Consider the following 18,483-nt stretch of genomic DNA (forward strand, 5'->3'; position numbering starts at 1 on the left):
CCCGTCTGAGCTGGTACCGCCTTCGTGGGGACTCCAGGCTGCCCTGCTCTGACCCTCATGCCTGCCACCTGGCACCCCCACCCTCAAAACATCCAGGCAAAGCCAGCCCTAGCAGTGCCCGCCAGACTGTGAGCCCGGGCAGGACTCTGGCCACATGGTGTGTGTGTTGGGGGGGCACCTGTGCGTTCACAGCACCCGAGATGCCAGGGCATGATAGGCTGCTCCTGGGGCACTGGCTGGGGTAGGCTCTGTGCTGGGCACATCACCTCCCCTGGCTCCCTGAAGCTCCCTAAAGCCAGCCAGGGACGCAGGCGGCCCATGTTCCAGGCTGGAGAAGTCCTGCGTCCCAGGTGACACCCTGGGACCTGCCACAGAGGCAGGCGTGCGGCCCTGAGTGTGGGCCCCTCTTCCACCTGTGCATGGGGGGGTGCCCGACCCCCGGGGTCAGCAGGTCCCTGTAGGGAGGGTGCCCGCGGCCCTGGAAGCCACTGCATTTGTTCATCAGGACGCACGTCCCTTATCTGCCAGCCAGCAGCCGGGAGTCGCTGGGGAGGGGAGAGGTCGCTCCTTCCTGCCCCCCCCCCCCCCCCCCCGCCTGGGAAAAGGCAGCACATTGAGGCGCGGGCTCCCAGCATCGGGCCGGATGCTAATGAGGGCGGGCGCGTTCCCACAGCCCGGACATTGTGCCCGCGGCCCACCTGCTCCTCGGGGAGCGCATTGTGCCCGCGCCCATTCACAGGCAATCAGCGTGCGCTAATGGCCGGCGCCTTTGTGCGGCCCGCGCGCCATTGGCCGCCGAGTGTGGGAACGGCCGCGGCGCCCGGGCCCCAGGCGCCAGCCCGCCGCGCGCGCCTATAAAGGGGTCGGTCCGCGCCGCCCGGACGCGCCTGGCCGCCCGCCGCTCCCGCTCCCCGTCCGCTCGCCGCTCTCCGCGCAGCATGGCCCCCAGCACCGCGGCCGTGGAGCTGCTGAGCCCCAAAGAGAAAAACCGAGTAAGTGCGCCGCCCGCCGGCCCCGCACTCCCCTTCCCGCGCCCCACTTCCTGCGCCCCCGCCAGCCCCGAACCCCGCACTCCCTTCCCGCGCCCCCGCCGGCCCCGAACCCCGCACTCCCTTCCCGCGCCCCCGCCGGCCCCACACCCCGTGCTCCCTGCCCGCGCCCCCGTTCCCGCGCCCTGACGCCCCCGTCCCCGCAGCTGCGGAAGCCCGTGGTGGAGAAGATGCGCCGCGACCGCATCAACAGCAGCATCGAGCAGCTGAAGCTGCTGCTGGAGCAGGAGTTCGCGCGGCACCAGCCCAACTCCAAGCTGGAGAAGGCGGACATCCTGGAGATGGCCGTGAGCTACCTGAAGCACAGCAAGGGTGAGCCGCGCCCCGCCCGCCCGCCCGCCCCGCGCCCCGCCCGCCCGCGCCCGGCGCTCACCGCCCGCTGTCTCCCGCAGCCTTCGCCGCCGCGGGCCCCAAGAGCCGGCACCAGGACTTCAGCGAGGGCTACGCGTGGTGCCTGCAGGAGGCCGTGCAGTTCCTCACGCTGCACGCGGCCGGCGACACGCAGATGAAGCTGCTCTACCACTTCCAGCGCCCGCCCGCCGCGCCCGGCGCCCCCGCCCCGGAGCCCAAGGCGGCGGCACCCCCGGCGGCCAAGGCCGGCACCGCGGCGCACCCGCCCTCCCGCGGCCTCTGGCGGCCCTGGTGACCCCGCGGGCGTGCGGGCTGCCGCCGGGACCCGAGGGCCAGCCTGGCGCGCGGGGCGGAGCCGCTCCCGCCGCCGGTCCCGCCGGCTGGGCGCCCGCCTCGCTCTCTGGGCCGGGCCGGCCGGGCCCTCTCGGAGAACGCGCCGCAGAGCCGCGCGCCGGGACGGCCGGGCCGCCCTCTGCGTCCGACCCCACGGGTCGCTGCGTTTGCGTTTCCGCAAGTGGCTTCTGGGAAGTCCCCGCTCGGGTTCCAGGACGTTCGTAGGCGGGACCGTCCTGCCGGCCTCCGCGGCACATTTGCCTTTTGTGAAGGCGGAACTCTAGGTGCGTCCTCATAGGAAGCGTGTCAGCCCCGAGGGGCGGAGGGACCGCGGGCCGGGCCGCTGCCGGGTCGGGGCTCGCAGTGGGCCGAGTGCGGGTCTCCACCGTGATCCTTAAAGGATCCCTGGGTGGGTGGGTGCTCGTGGGCTTGACTCTGTACTCAGAATCTGAACTCAGTCACGTGGGAGCCACGGGCCTGTTCTTCGGACTTCAATAAAATCTGGCTCTCTGGTCCTCGCTGTCCTCGTGCGTTCCTGGGGGGGTGGGGGGTGGGGGAGGGGACACTATCATGAGTGCAACCGTGGTGGGACTCTCGGGTCACAGGAAGAAGGGCTGGGTGCTGGGAGGGAGGAGGGGAGGCAGGGAGAAGCTGGGGGGAGGAGGGGAGAAGCTGGGAGGGAGGAGCTGGGGGGGGCGGGCAAGGGAGAAGCTGGGAGGCAGGGGCACACCACCCAGTGCAGGAGGAGGGGACAGCCGGAGACCTGGACTCCTGGCCCAGCCTCTCACCAGCTCCCTGAGAGCACAGTGACAGCTCGGACCTTCCGGCTCTCCCCGAAGGCCACGGCCTGCACTGGAGCGCTTGCTGCCACAAAGGGGTTTAGCCGGCCAAACACACAGGAAAAGATGTTTGTCCCCCCCCCCCCCGGCCCTTCCCGCGTGGCCTGGCCGGCAGCACCCACCCCTGGACAGGCCCCCGGGGGCACCTGCCCTCCCTGCTGGAGGAACAGGCAGTGCAGGCTGCAGGGGGTTGACGGAGTCTGCAGGAATCTAGAGGCTCCTGAATTGCCAAGGGGCATATCCACACTGTGGGGATGAGCTGGCTGTGGGACCAGAGGCATTATTTTCACAGATGCGGGGCCCAGCCCGGCCCCCCTCCTTCCTGCTCAGCACTTCCCTCCCCGCCATCGTCCATCCCTTTCCATCTACTCTGCAGGGAATGTCCAATGGCGCCCCCTCCCGGCCAGCCCAGTGCCTGCAGGTAGTCTCTGGGGTCCCTTGCTCAGGCCTGGGGAGAGCGAGCCAGGAACAGGGAGCTGCCTCCTCCACTTGAAGCATTTACTGCAGGCACCCCCCTGCCCAGGCTCCTGGATGCCTGAGAGCCTCTTGGGAGCAGACCCCTGCACCCTTCCACCCAGGCCTCCCCACCTAGAGCCGCACCCCCACCCCCAGGAGGACACCTGCCAGGCTGCCTCCCCCTGGCCTGATGCCCGATGCCCGGCACGGCCCCTCCTGTGAATCAGCCTGGAGCTCGCTGCTCCGCAGGCCCGGGCTCCGTCCGGCCCCCCTGCCAGGCATCGGGCATGCTAGGAGGTGGCCGAGGCCCTAGAAATGAAGTTACCAGCCTAGGGTCACTTCACTTGGCAGGCGGGCGCCAAAGCCACTTAGGGGCCCCCAACGCTGCTCCCAACGCTGAGCTCTTTCCCAAAGCACCCCAGTGTCTCTGCAGGGGACACATCTGTGCGGGTCCCCGAGCTACCCCACCTGTGCTCCTGTCCCGGCTTTGGGAGTTTTCTCAGCTTGTCCCTTGCAAACGCTCATTGGTTCCCCTCTGGGCGGAGGGCAGCCTCCTCCAGGCAGGCTCCCGGGCGCTCTCTGCGGGTGGGGCCATCAGAGCACACAGCCCCCCCAGTTGTGAGCCCTTCACTCTCTGGCTCACAGTCCGGCATGTCTGTCTGCTCTGCCCTCGAGGGCAGGGTCCCCAGTACCCGTCCGGCGTGTAGCTCCGATAGCCCAGCATCCCTGGAGGCCCAGGCGACGGGTCACAGGCGCCTTCCCGCGCCGGTGCCAGGCTTTCAGCCCCACTGGCGGGGAGCCAGGTCTCCGGGGGCCTGCAAGGCCCAGCGCCCCGCTGCCCTGGCTCGGAGCCCCGAGGCCAGCAGACAGCAGTGCAGAGGTTATGTGTGGGGCTCCCTTCCGGCCCGGGCCTCTGGCACCCCTGCCCGGGCCGCCCGGAGTCGGTCCTCCAGCGGCCCAGACCACAGAGGCGAGCCGGCCGGGGGCCGGCCCGGAGCCTCATTAGCATAATCTATGCGCGGGGGGCGTTTAGCAGTCAAATATATGCGCATATATCTCCATGGCTGATGAGGCTGGCCGGGCACATTCAAAATGGCGGAGTGTGGAGCGAGCGGCAGCGGGAGCAGCGGGGACGGCCTGGACAAGAGCATCACGCTGCCCCCCGACGAGATCTTCCGCAATCTGGAGAACGCCAAGCGCTTCGCCATAGATATCGGTAGCCGCGGGCGGGCGCGGGGAGCCGGGCGGCGCGCAGCGGGCGTGGGCGCGGGCGGCGAGGTTGGCGGGCCGGGGGCGGTGGCAAGGACGAAGGGCGGGGCGCGGGCCGTGGGTGCGCAAGGCCTGCCGGGCCTCGTAGTCGGCGGGCTGCCGGCGCGCACGGCTTGACGGTTCTTGTAGTCATCGGGCCGCCCGTGCGTGCACGCTCGTCGCGGAGGCCGGACTACAGCTCCCGGCAGGCTCCGCGCGGCAGGAGCGGGACATGCCGGGCCTTGTAGTCCGGCCTGGGGAGGGTCAGCAGCGCGGTGGGGCCTCTCCGGCCGCCTGGGGTGGCTGTCCCGGCCCGCGGCAGGTCGGAAGCCTGATGTCTGGGCTGGGATGTGGACGGGCGGGAGCCCCAGCTTTGGCCACGGGAAGCCTTGACGGCCGCCCGGAGCCCAAACCTGCAGGCCCTGATCTCAGCCGGTGGCCGTTTGGCGGGAGTTTCGATGACCTGGACGTGGGAGCTCGGAACCTGTGCCGGCCTCTGGCCAGAGCCTCCGAGTCCCCCGCGGGCTGCAGGGGAGCCCCAGGCCCGCACTCGCCCCCGCCTCTCCCAGGCCCTGCCCCGCTCCCTGCACCAGGCCCCATGCTCCCTCCCGGCAACCCGCTGTCACTGGACACTAAGCGGGGAGGTCACCTCGCTGGTAGGCAGCCAGCCCTCGGCCTGCCAGGCTGCTGCTCTGCCCACGTATCAGGACAGAGGGCTTCCTGGGGGCAGCTTCCCCGGGTCAGGCCCGGTGTGGAGGGCACAGCGGCTCCGCACCTCCCGCTCGGCGAGATCTGGGCGGCCGCCTGGGTTTGTCTGTGATTGTCCACCTCCGAGCGCGAGCGCGCCGTGTCCGCCGCCCCCCAGCACCCGCACCTGCCCTACGGGTGCTGCTCGATAGGAGCTGGACTGGACCTTTTCTCCCAGAGAAGCTGGGCCACTGCGTGGGCCTTTGCATTTACTGCGTCCCCACCGCCCTGCTCTTGGAGCTCAGCTGGGTCACGGGCCTGGGGCGGCGGCCCTCCAGGGGAGTGGGGAGTGGAGACGTGGGGAGGGCCGGAGTCCCCACCTTGCACACCAGGGGGGGCTTCCCAGGGGCTGGGGGGCTGGGCGGAGGCAGGTGTGAGATGGCTGGAGGCCAGGTGGGTGATAGGGTGGCTAGTGCAGACCAGAACTCGGTGCCCACCTGCATGGGGGGCTGGAGATGCGGCTGGAAGCCCAGCCCAGGGGGTCATCCACCATCAGGCCTCCAGAGGCCCGGTCAGCCCCTCAGGGGAGTGCTGCCCACGCTGGGAGTGGCCGTGGTCCGGGCGGGCGGGCGGGAGCTCTGAGGTTCTGACTTTGCCTCCCTGGGCGGGAGGGGGGAGTTCTGCTCCGAGGGAACGAGTCAGCCCTTCCCGTTTCTGCAAATGAACTTGCCACGCGGACCTCCCAGCTGGTGGCCCTGGGAGGAGGAATTGCTCAGGGCCTGGAGCCGCCTGTCATCAGGGCCAGCCCGTGGGCTCCTTGGCGGAGGACCTGGGGATGTGCTTAGGGCCGTGGGCATGTCCTCTCCGGGTTGGGGGGGGCCTCAGCGCCAGTGCCGTGCTCCTCATCAGCAAGGACAGACCTCGTGTTGGTCAGCGCAGCACAGGCCGGTCCTCGGCCCGGAGCCCCTGCCCGCATGTGACCAGTTGGCTCACAGACCGGCTTGTCTGTCTGCCCTGCCCTCGCTGAGCCCCCGCCAGGAAAGCTCCGGGCTCTGCTCCGGCCGGCCCTCCCTGGGCACCCGGGTCAGCGGGCAGGTCCCCTGTGAGAGCACCAGCACGTTTCACCTGTCGCCACACAGGGGGGAGGTGGCCGGGCCCGCGGGGCGGCCTGTGTGCGGTGTGCAGCCCCCGGGGCCCCAGCCAGGACAGGTCAGGGGCAGGGAGGACAGCGGTGCCCGGCCCGCAGGCTGGTGAACGGAAGGTCCTCTCCGTCCGTGTGGAATGATGGTCGGTGTGACGGCCCCGGCAGGGTTGGCATTCGCTCTAATTGTGGGGGATCCTGGGCTCAGCTGAGCTGCTCCCTGAAGGCTCTGAGCGCCCCTGCTCCAGACTGACAGCCTGCACTCCCCACTTGCGCCCTGGCCCCCGCTGTTCTCTCCTGGGGGGAGCAGAGGCAGTCCTAGCAGCGCCAGAGGCCCGTTGTGGCGGCCGGGACGGGGCAGGCGGCGTGAGCTTTGGACCGGGAAGAGCTGCCGGCTCGCAGGCCTGCCTTGCTTTCGTGGCCCCATCAGAACCCTCTGCCTCAGAGGCCTTTCATGGCTCCAGGGGGCCATTCCCCTCCTGTCTGCCCTCCACAAGCGGCCGAGGCTGGGGCGGCAGGACCTGGGCCTCCCTGTGCCACCCGTCTGCCCTGAGCGCTCCGCAGGGCGCAGCCTTGAAACTGGTGCCCCGGGCCCTTCCCACCTGCCCTGTGTGTCAGGCACACGCAGGCCCCTCCTGCTTCCTGAGACTTGGTCTCTGGCCATGTCGCCAGGGCCTGGCCGTGGGGACAGGACCTTGCTGCCCTCGGCGGCCTCCCGTGGTCACTCTGGGCCTCGGGCCGCCCCAGCCCGAGCCAGTGGGGGGCAGGACGCTGCTCTCCAGCCCCAGGCCTCGGGCGTTCCTGGCGAGAGCCCCCTGCTGCTGGGACGACTCCTTTCGCCTCCTTCCCCACTGTCTCCACGGCAGCCACGCGTATGCTGTTCGGTGGAAATGTTGGGTTTGCCAGCTCCTTTCTTTGGGTCACTTTCCAGATCAGAGCTCGAGGCAGCTAATAAGCAACACGGTTGCCCAGAAACGGGGCAGCTTCCTTCCCCAGGGCCCGGTGCGGGGGAGCTAGGGGCAGCGCCCGCCGGGCTGGCCGGGCCTGGGAGGAGCAGAGGTGGGTCCTGGAGCCCATCCTTGGTGTGGTGCCCGCAGGGCCTTCCAGTTCAAGTGGCAGCAGACGCCTGTGCCCACAACCCAAGTCCGGGAAGGAGAGCGCCTGGAGGGCTGAGCTCCGGTCGCTCCGTCCGCCTCCAAACGCCCGTGTTTGTCTCGCCCGCAGGGGGGTCGCTGACCAAGCTGGCCTACTACTCCACGGTCCGGCACAAAGTCGCCAGGGTGCGGTCCTTCGACCACGCGGGCCAGGTGAGCCGGGTCCCAGTGGGCGGGCTCTGGCGCCGGCCCCGGGCGGAGGCGCCTCCCGGCTGTGGCGGGGCCTGGCACCGGCTGGCCTCCTGGCTGCTGTTCCCACGCGGCTCCCCCAGGTCAGCTGGGCTCCGGAGGCTCCCAGGGGCTTTCTGGTGCCGGTGCCCCTGCCCGAGGTTGGCAGCCAGAGTTCTGCCGTTTCTGGGATGACGGAAACGGTTGGCGCTGCCGGGTGGGCGCTTGGCGGCCTCGTCTCGGGGTCTTCCCCTCCCGCGGCGCACACAGACCCCCTCTCTGCCCCAGGACGCGGAGCAGGACCGCGAGTCGCCCTACGAGATCTCCGTCCAGGAGGAGGTGACGGCCCGGCTGCACTTCGTCAAGTTCGAGAACAGCTACATCGAGGCCTGCCTGGACTTCGTCCGCGACCACCTGGTCAACACGGAGACCAAGGTCATCCACGCGACCGGGGGCGGGGCCTACAAGTTCAAGGACCTCATCGAGCAGAAGCTGGGGCTGCGGTAAGGGGACCGCAGGCCCCGGGGCCTGGGGGGTGGGGCTCTGAATTGGAGGTCGCCGAGGTAGCCGCCTCTGCACCCGCCCCGGGTCGGGGGAGCAGGAGGGGGCCTGGGGCAGGGCTCCGGGCCAGGCTGCAGAACCCCAGGAGGACAGAGGGTGCAGGACACGGCCTGTCCTGCTGGGCAGAGGCTCCCGAGGCTGCAGAGGCGGAGGCGGGGCCATTGGTGGGGGCGGGGCTGCAGGCGCACTCAGGGCTCAGGGGCCGCCGCCTGCATGCGGTCAGGACCGAGGGCCGCTGACTGCCCGGGCTGCTCTGTCGAGGACCCCTGTGTCTTTGGGGTGAGGAGCTGCGCCCGGCAGCAGGAGCGTGTCCAGGGGACACGGCGCGGCTGTGGGTCCCTGTGGCCTGGCTGCTCAGGGCCGCCTTCCCTCGCAGGGTGGCCAAGGAGGACGTGATGACGTGCTTGATAAAGGGGTGCAACTTCGTGCTGAAGAACATCCCCCAGGAGGCCTTCGTGTACCAGAAAGACGCCGACCCCGAGTTCCGATTTCAGACAAACCACCCCCACATTTTCCCGTATCTCCTGGTCAACATCGGTTCCGGCGTCTCCATAGTGAAGGTGAGCTGGGCTCCGTGGCTGCGGCGGCGCAGCACGGGTTGGTCCTGCACTCGCCGGGTGTCTGAGCCAGGGCAGGGGGCGCGGACAGGCGAGTGACTCGGGCCGGGACCTTGGGGTTATGGGCACGAGCCCCGTGCAGAACGCTTCCAGCATCGGTGCCCCTGAGCCCTCCCAGACGCGGCCGTCAAGAACACGGCCCCCGTTTCTGGGGGCACCTGGCCGCCGCGTCCCGGGGCCTGCGGGGTGGCTGGGCCCGCTCACTACACCTCCCCCTCGGCCCAGGTGGAGACGGACGACCGGTTCGAGTGGATCGGCGGCAGCTCCATTGGCGGCGGCACCTTCTGGGGGCTGGGGGCCCTGCTCACCAAGACACAGGTACTGGGTCCCGGGCAGGGGCTCGGGCTGCGGGCGCCCCCTCCTCGGGGCGGGCTGGCTCCTGCAGGACGGAGGCTGGGCTCGGCTGGGCTCTTACAAACGGGGCTCCTTCCTCGGCCTCGCCCCGACTGTCCCGGTCCCTGAAGGGCGTGCATCCCCTCGGCCAGCGCACGGCTCAGCTGCGGGTCCCTGGGGCCTGCCTGTCTCCCTCGCTCCGTGGGCTTGGCTTCGGGGCCCAGGGGTCCTCCCCTCTCCCACAGCTCACTGCTCCCCTCTGCTCGGTCCCCGCAGAAGTTCGATGAGCTGCTGCATTTGGCCTCCAGGGGGCAGCACGCCAACGTGGACATGCTGGTGCAGGACGTCTACGGTGGCGCCCACCAGACGCTGGGGCTCAGCGGCAACCTCATCGCCAGCAGCTTTGGGAAGTCGGCCACCACCGACCAAGGTACCGTCTGCCCGCCCGCCCGCCCGCCCTCCCGCCGTGCCACGGGGCTTCCTGCCCAGCGGCGCTGTCTGTCCTGCCCCAGAGTTCTCCCCGGAGGACATGGCCAAGAGCCTGCTGCACATGATCAGCAACGACATCGGGCAGCTCGCCTGCCTCTACGCCAGGCTGCACGGCCTGGACCGCGTGTACTTCGGCGGCTTCTTCATCCGTGGCCACCCGGTCACCATGCGCACCATCACCTACAGCATCAGCTTCTTCTCCAAGGTAGCGCCCCTGGCGCTCCCCCGCCCCACTGCGCACCCCCAGGGCCTTCACACTGAGCCGCCTGCCCACCGCCTGGTCCCCCGCCCGGTCCCCCGCCCGGTCCCCCGCCCCTTCCCTCGGTGACACCCGGGTCCTGAGCCCGGGCACCTGCAGAGTCGGAGCCGGGCATGTGACTAGTGGCACGCGTTCCAGGGAGCGTCTCCCCCTGTGAGAGCGTCAGACGAGGGCCGTCGGGGAAGCGGGCGGGTGGGCCATCGGGCGAGGCGCCTCGGGTCTGCTTTGCAGGGGGAAGTCCAGGCGCTGTTCCTGAGGCACGAAGGCTACCTGGGCGCCATCGGGGCGTTTCTCAGAGGAGCCGAGCAGGACAGTGAGTGGGGTGCCGGGCCAGGGGGTCGTGGGCGCAGGTGCGCGACGGGAGGGGGGGCGGCTGCGGGTGGGTCCCTGCGGGTCTGGCCGCCCCTGTTGACGTGGTGGCCTGCGTGGCACCAGGTGGCCCTCCCTCGTCCCATCTGCACTGGGTGGGCCCGGCTAGCCCTTGGCTGTGACTGCCCTGAGGGGGTGGAAAGCGACGGTGGGCCTGCGTGTGACAATCAGGGTCCCAGTGAGGGATCCGGGGCTCGAGGCCGGCGCCCCCTCCTCCAGCCTCGCTGTCGGCCCAGGGCCGTCCTCTGTCCTTTTTGAGGAAACCAGAGGGCCCTGGCCGGTGGCTCGGCAGGCTGGACCGCGTCCCGCACACCTAGGGCTGCAGGCTCCCTCCCACAGGCCCGTGCCTAGGTTTCGGGTTCGGTCCGGGCATGGCGCGTGCGGGGGCGAGGCAACGATTGATGCTTCTCGCAGCTGCAATGTTTGTCTCTCCCCTGTTTCTCTCTAAAACCAATGAGAACACGCCCTCGGATGAGGATTAAATAAATAAGTGAAAACAAAGGGACTGGGGTCCAGGTGTGGCCCTGCCGGGCCGGGACGCATGGGCAGGCTCCCGGGCGCGGCCAGCGCCGACCCCACTGCTCCCTCCGCTCGTCTGAGGAACCGAGGGCAGAGTTTCTGGAGACGCTTACAAGCTCTCAGTGGCCGTTCAGTGGGTCTCAGTGGGTCTCGCTGCCAGTGGGAGCTAGAGGCAGGAACACGGACCACCGGCCCCTCATCGCCAAGACCTGGGCACCTCTTTCCCTGGGCGCTTCCTTCCCTGGGCGCCTCCTTCCCTGGGCGCCTCCTTCCCTGGGCACCTCCTTCCCTGGCACCTCCTTCCCTGGGCGCCTCCTTCCCTGGGCGCCTCCTTCCCTGGCACCTCCTTCCCTGGGCGCCTCCTTCCCTGGCACCTCCTTCCCTGGCACCTCCTTCCCTGGCACCTCTTTCCCTGGGCGCTTCCTTCCCTGGGCGCCTCCTTCCCTGGGCGCCTCCTTCCCTGGGTGGTGGTGTCTGAGGCTCGTGCCTCTTAGCCGCTGGGCCCGGTAACACCGTTCCTCCTTCCCAGACCCCGACCAGTACAGCTGGGGCGAGAACTACGCGGGCAGCTCTGGGCTGATGAGCTCGTCCCCCGAGCTCGGCCCCACGCAGGGGGCGAAGAGTGGCACCGTGAGTGGGGGCCTGCCTGTCTGGGTCTGAGCTCGGGGGGGCGTGGCGCCGAGGGCAGGAGGCAGACGGGCCGGCTTTCCTCCCCGCCTTTCCTGCTCTCACGTCCTCAGGCGCCCGGAGCCTGCAGTCCCCCGGGATTGCGGGAGGAGGGCCTTTCCCGCTGGGCCGTCCACAGCAGGGTCGGGTTAGTGCCCAGATACTGACCACGCGGTTCCCTGGGCCGTGTCTGTGTGGTCTCAGGCGGCGCCGAGCGCAGCTGCTCCCCTGTGTGCGGGCCGGCCCCCCGCAGCCCTGGCAGGGCTGTCCCCGCAGCTCACCTCGAGGACCAGCCACTGCGCACGCGTCAGCTTCGCTCCTCTGCGTGACTTAGAGGCCAGCAGGCGCAGGTGGCACCGGCACAGTGGCCCGGCCCTCGGGGGGCGTAGCTGGGGGAGCAGCTTTGGACCCGGTGGGTGGTCAGCAGACAAGCTGTGGGGAGAAAGGAGCCGGGCTGCCTGTCCCCACGGGGCCCTGTGGCCTTGCCCTGGGTCTGGCACTGGCAGAGGCTGGGTGGCCGGGGCCCTGCGCAGGGAAACGAGGCCAGGGAAGCAGGGGTGTCGGGGGCCGCGGGTGCAGAGAAGACGGCCGTGGGTGCAGGAGAGGCCGGGGCAGGGCTCGCAGGCCCCGGGCGTCACTGGCGAGCAGACGGATCCAGCAGACGGATGGCACCGCGGGCCCTGGGCGGGCGGGCGGGACCCGAGATGGGAGGCAGGGTGTCCACTCGCTGCGCCGGCCTCACCCCCCACAGGGCAGCTCGTGAGCTGACGTGTCCCCGCTTCCCGTCCCCAGTTCGACCTCCTGGAAATGGACCGGCTGGAGAGGCCGCTGGTCAGCCTGCCGCTGCTCCTGGACCCGGCGTCCTACGTGCCCGACACGGTGGACCTCACGGACGACGCCCTGGCCCGCAAGTACTGGCTCAGCTGCTTCGAGGAGGCCCTGGACGGGGTGAGGGGCCGCGGCTCGGGTCCCAGGCAGTGACCCCGGTGAGGGGGAGGCGTCCCGGGAGCTGGGCCCCTGAGGGCAGGGCCGCCGTGCTCCTTGGGGGCGTGGCTCCTGGGGTCCGCGGGGACGGTGAGCGGGACGGGGCCCAGTGGGGCTGGTCGCTGCGCTGCCCGGGGCCGTGGCTCAGGGGTCGGGGCCCCGTGGGAACAACGGCTCCCTCAGCCCCTCGGGGGCCCCTGGGGTCTGTTTCAGGGGAGGGTCCTCTCCTACCCGGGCCCCACCCGGGCTCTGAAGACGGGCCAAGCCTCCTGGCCTCTCAGGCGGAGCCGGATGATGTGGGTCCGAGCCCACCGTGACCTGTTCCCGCCTGGCCGAGACCCAGCGGGGGGACCTGCCAGGCAGACAGGCCTGGCCCCCGGCGCTCCGTCCACACCCCGTCCACGTGCGGGGCTGCGGGCGCTGCTGACCCCTGACCTCGGCAGGTGGTGAAGCGAGCCGTGGCCAGCCAGCCGGGGTCTGCGGACGCGGCCGAGAGGGCGGAGAAGTTCCGCCACAAGTACCGGGACAAGCTGCAGACGCTGCGACACCAGCCGTTGTGAGCGCCGCCCCCCTCCCCCTTCCCCTGCCCGCTGTCCCCTCCCTGCTGCTGTGGGTGCGGGTGCTGTGAGGGTGGCCCAGAGCTGCACCCCCCCCTGCCCGCTGTCCCCTCCCTGCTGCTGTGGGTGCGGGTGCTGTGAGGGTGGCCCAGAGCCACGCACCCCCCCTCCCCTGCCCGCTGTCCCCTCCCTGCTGCTGTGGGTGTGGGTGCTGTGAGGGTGGCCCAGAGCCGTGCACCCCCCCTCCCCTGCCCGCTGTCCCCTCCCTGCTGCTGTGGGTGCGGGTGCTGTGAGGGTGGCCCGGGCAGGGCGTCTGCCCGCTCAGCGCTCCTGCCTGGCTCTGTCCCCAGCGCTTACGGGACCCTGACGGTGCGCAGCCTTCTGGACACGAGGGAGCACTGTTTGAATGAGTTCAACTTCCCAGACCCCTACTCCCAGGTGCGTGCCCGGGGAGGGGGCGGGGGTGGGGGCGGGGCGTCCTGCCCAGCAGACGGGTTGGTAGCCACCCGGCCCCGGCGCTGGGGGTGGGCTGCACCTGGAGCAGCACCCGCTGAAGAGCCGCAGGTTGGGGCCCTGTGGGGACCCCGGGCAGAGAGCTTTGCTGGGGCTCTCGCCCTCGGCCAGTGGGGGGAGGTGAGGGGGGTCATGGACGTGAGGGACCAGCCACCTGCGTTTGCCCAGGAGGGTGCGGCCTTCCAGGGGGCGGGTTCTCAGTGTGCCCGCCTCCCCCCCGCCCCCCAAGGCCGGAGCCTCACGGTCCGTGTTTGTGGACGTCTGTCCTGCTCTCAGGAGTGACCTGCGGTCAGAGGCGGGAGAGAGGTGGTGGGCAGGGTCCAGGCACCACTCGGCAGCCATCCCGTGCCCTGCCCTCCGCATGGGAGCGTCTGGGGGGGGGGGGCGGGGCGTGTGTGCCAGGAGCTCCCCGTCAGGGCAGCGGTGCCCGTGAGCGTCCTGGCCTTCTCGGCCTGCCCTCGGCCACGGGCTGAGCCACCTGAGCCGCTGTGCGCCGGTTAAATGTGCCCGGGCGCCTGCTCTCATGTGGTGCCTCGAGCCGTGGCAGCACCCCTAACCGGCCGACCTTGGATGTGGAAGCGCGAGCGTGAGGTCACGGCGAGCACCTGCCCCCCAGAGGGGCGCCGGCAGCCTGGGGCGCGGCCCACTGTCGGCTCCGATCGCCCGCAGGTGAAGCAGAAGGAGAACGGCGTCGCGCTGCGGGGCTTCCAGAGCGTGGTGCGGGCGCTGGACGCGCTGGGCTGGGAGGAGCGGCAGCTGGCGCTGGTGCGGGGCCTGCTGGCCGGGAACGTCTTCGACTGGGGAGCCAAGGCCGTGTCTGAGTAGGTGCCCGCCCTCCCTCCAGGTCCCCTCACCCCACAGCCCTCAGGGCTCCAGTCCCCGCTGCTGCCTGGGGGGGGTCACACGGAGCAGCCCAGCCCCGGCCCAGCCACAAGGAGGCAGCAGAGGGGGGGACGGGGTCCAGGTGGGCTCAGCTGCTGGGGGAGGGGGGCAGCCCCTCCCGTCCCCAGATGGTGCCTGTGGGCTGGGGTGTGGACGTGGGGCTGACGTTCCCACGGGCCAGGGCCGGGAGCTGGTTGCCTCGTGGAGTTGGGCCCCAGCGTCTGTGTCGCAGCAGCTGATGCTGAGTGGACAGGAGCTGTGAGGCCGAGTCCTGGGTGTGAGACTTGCTCTTTCCTCCCCGTGCAGGGTCCTCGAGTCTGACCCCCAGTTTGGGTTTGAGGAGGCGAAGAAGAAGCTGGAAGGTAGGTCGCCCAGGGCGCCTCCGGACCGGGTCCCAGCCGGTGCTGGGGGGTGGGGGGGCCTGTGGAGGTGGGAGGACCGCTTCCTGGAGCCGCGGGGGTGGGGTGTGAGGTGACTGCGCCAGGCTGACCGCACCCCTGTGCCCCCCAGAGCGGCCCTGGCTGGTGGACTCCTACGACACGTGGCTGCAGAGACTGAAGGTACATGCAGCCGCCCCGCCCCAGGGCCACATGCGCGGGACCAGCTGGGGTCACAGGAGGGGGGCTGGGGGGCCTTGGCTGCCCGGGGCCCCCGAGTCTCGCCACCACCCCAGCTGCAAGTCCAAGGTGACCATTCCCTGCCCCAAGCCTGATTCCACGGGACCACTGAGGAGGTCGCTGACCTCAGTGCAGAGGTCGTTGGGGGCAGCGGCTCTGGAAGAAGCCCAGGCCGTCCGCCCAGCACCCACGGGTGGCAGCGGCCTGGAGTGGCGGGCGGGCAGACGGGGCGTGCGGGGTGGGCAGGGCGCGCGGAGGGGCTGACACGCTTGGCCGCGCCTGTGCCCAACTGAACGTCCTGGTTTTGTCTTGCAGGGGCCCCCTCACAAATGTGCCTTAATTTTCGCAGATAACAGTGGAGTAGACGTCATTTTGGGAGTCTTCCCCTTTGTCAGGGAGCTTCTGTCTAGAGGGACGGAGGTGAGTGTGGGCTGCACGCGGGGCTGGCCCGGCTGCTCCGAGCCGGCAGGTAGGTGCAGGGCGGGCGGGCGAGCAGCGACCGTGTCTGGGCGTCTGCAGGGGACCCGGGGCCGCTCTGCAGGCCGCGGCGGTGCCGGGGGTCCCAGCCAGCACTCCTCGTGGCTCCGGGGGGCGGGCGGGGCGCCGCTGGGCTGGGGCGGCGGCGGCGGGTCCCTCAAGCGCCGGGGTGTCTGCTGCAGGTCATCCTGGCGTGCAACTCGGGCCCCGCCCTCAACGACGTGACCTACGGCGAGGCCCTCCTCGTGGCCGAGCACATCGCGGCCATGGACCCCGTTGTCCAGTAAGCTGGGCGGGCGGGGCGGGGCGGGGCGGGGGAGTGTCCAGGGCCCACCTCACGCACCGCCCCTGTGCCCACAGCTCGGCGCTCAGAGAAGAGAGGCTGCTGCTCATGCAGACGGGCTCCAGCTCCCCCTGCCTGGACCTCAGGTACCGGCCGCTCCGCTCCCCCGGCCCCGGCCCCTTCCCGCCCACAGCCCGCCCGGTCCTCGGGGCCCCATCACGGCATCGCGAGCGCTCTGGCTCGTGCGGGCGGGAGACGCGGACACTGCGCCCCGCTCCGAGGCCGAGGGGCTGCCCCGCCTGTCGCTGCGTCCCCTCGGCAGCGGGTCCTCGCTCAGGCCCCGCCCAGGGTCTGAGCATAGAGACCCCCGCTGAACCGGCGTGTGGCCCGGACTGTCCGTCTCAGTCTGCCTGGTGGTCCCCCAGCCGGTGTCACCGAGCCGTGGCCCAGGCCACTGCTGACCGCAGGGCAGGAGGGCAGATGCACAGTGGGTCCAGGTCCTTTATAATCTTTCTTTTTAATATATTTTTATTAATGTCAGAGGGGAAGGGAGAGAGAGATGGAAATATCAATGATGAGAATCATTGATCGGCTGCCCCCTGCCTGCCCCCCACTGGGGATGGAGCCTGTAACCCAGGCATGTGCCCTTGATGGAAATTGAACCCAGGATGCTTCAGGCTGCAGGCCGACGCTCTACCCACTGAGCACACCTGCCGGGATGGGACCAGGTCCTTCAAAGTTCAGAGTAGGAGGCGTTGCTGCGGCCGCTTCCAGACGGGCTGCCCGCTGGTGGACCAGCCCAGTCCGAGGGGGGTCTCTGTGCCCCGGGGCAGGCGGGTCAGCCGAGCCCGCCTCACTGCCCTCCTCCCACAGCCGCCTGGACGCGGGGCTGGCCGTGCTGGTGCGGGAGCGCGGGACGGACCTGGTGGTGATCGAGGGCATGGGCCGGGCCGTGCACACCAACTACGACGCGGCGCTGCGCTGCGAGAGCCTGAAGCTGGCCGTGCTCAAGAACCCCTGGCTGGCCGCGCGCCTGGGCGGCCGGCTCTTCAGCGTCATCTTCAAGTTCGAGGTCCCGGCCGAGTGAGGCCCGGCCGCGGCCGACAGGCGTCAGGGATGGACGGGGACGGCGACGGGGACGCCGCGTCCATATTTATGTTGTGCTTCTGTGACTCAGGCGGGCGCGGCGGGCCTGTTCCCGGCGGCGGCCCTTCCTCACGCTGCCGTGTCCGTGCTGGGAGGCGCTGCCCGCCCGGGACGTTCGTATTGGAATGTATTTAACTGTTAAATAACCTTTTATATATGTTAAATATCTATATGCCTGTGTCTGGCAGGGCGCAGGCGCGAGGCACGCACCAAATAGAATTTCTAGAGCGAGACTGGGGTGTGTGCCTTGGCTGCGCGGTCGCCGGAGCCCTGCGGCCCTCCCACCAGGGTGCTGCCAACGCTCCTCCCTCGGTCACTCCCGGCTCTAGGGCCCCTGGGCCTGTGGGCGTGGCTCCCCCCCCCACACACACACACACAGGGCCCGTCCCGGCCTGCTGTGCAGGGGGGACAGACGGGGCGCCGGCAGCGCTCCTGCCCGAGAGCAGGCCGAGCGGAGGCTGGAGGACCCTTGAGGGCTCTCGGGGCAGCAGTGTGCTCTTCAGAGCCGATCAGACCTGTGGGTTTTGTCGCCGTGGCCTGAGCCTGTGCCCACAGCCCTCCCGGGGCGGGTGGGGGCTCCCTGGGCCCAGCGCTGGCTGCTCCCCCGATGGGATGTGTCCTTGGGGTGCAGGCTGGAGCCATCGCACGGGACTCCCCTTGGAGGGACCCGCAAGGCCTGCGTGTGCGCCAGGCAGGAGGGCTGAGTCTACAGCGTGTTCCCTGGGATGGCGGGGAGCCTGCCAGATGGCTGCTGGGGGCCTGTCACCGTGGTCCCTGGGCCCCCCAACCCTGGAGGAACCAGACACGCGGGCTGGGTGGGCACGGGGCAAGGTCACCTGGCGGTCCCTGCAGGGCCCTGAGTGTGTCCACCTGTCTGCCCACCCTCTCCTGTCCACTGAGACCCCCAGTCCCTGCCCCGCACGGAGGCCGGGGCCCTGGGCCCTGCAGGTGGCTCTGCTGGGCAGTCAGGCCCTTGCATGGCAGCAGGGCGCGGGCAGGAACCAGTCAGCTCAGCCCGGGAGCAGAGGTCAGGCTGCTCCGGACGCTGCACACCCGGACGCTTAGCGGAGGCCACAGGCTGCAGCGGGCAGCCCCGCAGCGAGGGAACGTGCTGGTTGAGTCGTGTTTGGGAATTTACAGGCTAGAACAGTGGTTCTCAACCTCCCTCACACCACGACCCTTTAATACAGCTCCTCATGCTGTGGTGACCCCAACCATAACATTATTGTCGTTGCTACTTCATAACGGTCATGTTGCTACTGTTAGGAATTGTCATGTAAATATCTGATCTGCAGGATGGTCTTAGGCGACCCCTGTGAAAGGGTTGTTTGACCCCCAAAGGGGTCGCGACCCACAGGTTGAGAACCGCTGGTCTAGAATGTCTGCACAGAGCAGGGACCCTGCAGAGCATGCCAGTCGGGCGGCTTGGCACTCACAGGGGCTGGGCACACGCGGGCGCACACACACACACACACACACACACTCACACATACACCCCCCCCCCACACACACACACCCACACACACACACACACACACACTCACACATACACCCCCCACACACACACACTCACACATACACCCCCCACACACACACACACACACTCACACACACACACTCACACATACACCCCCCCACACACACACACACACTCACACATACACCCCCCCCCCACACACACACACACACTCACACATACACCCCCCACACACACACTCACACACTCACACATACACCCCCCCCCACACATACACCCCCCACACACACACACACACTCACACACAC

The 18,483-nt window shown here is 69.9% G+C and overlaps 2 protein-coding genes across 3 annotated transcripts; both read left to right on the top strand.

Annotated features, from left to right (window-relative positions):
* Window positions 1-849: 849 nt before the first annotated feature.
* HES5 (hes family bHLH transcription factor 5) lies at window positions 850-1,971 on the top strand. Its single transcript, XM_059686144.1, has 3 exons — window positions 850-992; window positions 1,196-1,361; window positions 1,442-1,971. The coding sequence occupies exons 1-3, from the start codon at window positions 939-941 to the stop codon at window positions 1,693-1,695; spliced, it is 474 nt and encodes a 157-aa protein (XP_059542127.1). The 5' UTR covers window positions 850-938; the 3' UTR covers window positions 1,696-1,971.
* Window positions 1,972-4,101: 2,130 nt separating this feature from the next.
* On the top strand, window positions 4,102-16,929 carry PANK4 (pantothenate kinase 4 (inactive)). 2 transcript variants are annotated; one of them, XM_059691529.1, is made up of 19 exons: window positions 4,102-4,244; window positions 7,329-7,411; window positions 7,715-7,929; window positions 8,364-8,547; window positions 8,830-8,922; window positions 9,214-9,367; window positions 9,450-9,631; window positions 9,917-9,998; window positions 11,103-11,203; window positions 12,032-12,187; window positions 12,667-12,779; window positions 13,131-13,218; window positions 13,963-14,114; window positions 14,482-14,537; window positions 14,686-14,735; window positions 15,108-15,212; window positions 15,452-15,552; window positions 15,630-15,698; window positions 16,426-16,929. In XM_059691529.1, the coding sequence occupies exons 1-19, from the start codon at window positions 4,121-4,123 to the stop codon at window positions 16,637-16,639; spliced, it is 2,322 nt and encodes a 773-aa protein (XP_059547512.1). In that variant the 5' UTR covers window positions 4,102-4,120; the 3' UTR covers window positions 16,640-16,929. The 2 variants fall into 2 exon arrangements, with proteins under 2 accessions (XP_059547512.1, XP_059547513.1); XM_059691530.1 differs by lacking the exon at window positions 14,686-14,735 and having other exon boundaries at window positions 15,142-15,212.
* The last annotated feature ends 1,554 nt before the right edge of the window (window positions 16,930-18,483 follow it).

This window comes from Myotis daubentonii, chromosome 3, assembly GCF_963259705.1.
Source record: "Myotis daubentonii chromosome 3, mMyoDau2.1, whole genome shotgun sequence".
NCBI classification, from domain to species: domain Eukaryota; kingdom Metazoa; phylum Chordata; class Mammalia; order Chiroptera; family Vespertilionidae; genus Myotis; species Myotis daubentonii.

What these genes read in the sequence shown, in the direction of transcription:
- HES5 (XM_059686144.1), top strand. Translation starts at nt 939, where the DNA reads ATGGCCCCCAGCACCGCGGCCGTGGAGCTGCTGAGCCCCAAAGAGAAA. An exon ending in GCCCCAAAGAGAAAAACCGA is followed by an intron (nt 993 to 1,195) that starts GTAAGTGCGCCG and finishes CCGTCCCCGCAG; the next exon opens with CTGCGGAAGCCCGTGGTGGA. An exon ending in CTACCTGAAGCACAGCAAGG is followed by an intron (nt 1,362 to 1,441) that starts GTGAGCCGCGCC and finishes TGTCTCCCGCAG; the next exon opens with CCTTCGCCGCCGCGGGCCCC.
- PANK4 (XM_059691529.1), top strand. Translation starts at nt 4,121, where the DNA reads ATGGCGGAGTGTGGAGCGAGCGGCAGCGGGAGCAGCGGGGACGGCCTG. An exon ending in AGGGGGCGAAGAGTGGCACC is followed by an intron (nt 11,204 to 12,031) that starts GTGAGTGGGGGC and finishes TCCCGTCCCCAG; the next exon opens with TTCGACCTCCTGGAAATGGA. An exon ending in GGCGAAGAAGAAGCTGGAAG is followed by an intron (nt 14,538 to 14,685) that starts GTAGGTCGCCCA and finishes TGTGCCCCCCAG; the next exon opens with AGCGGCCCTGGCTGGTGGAC.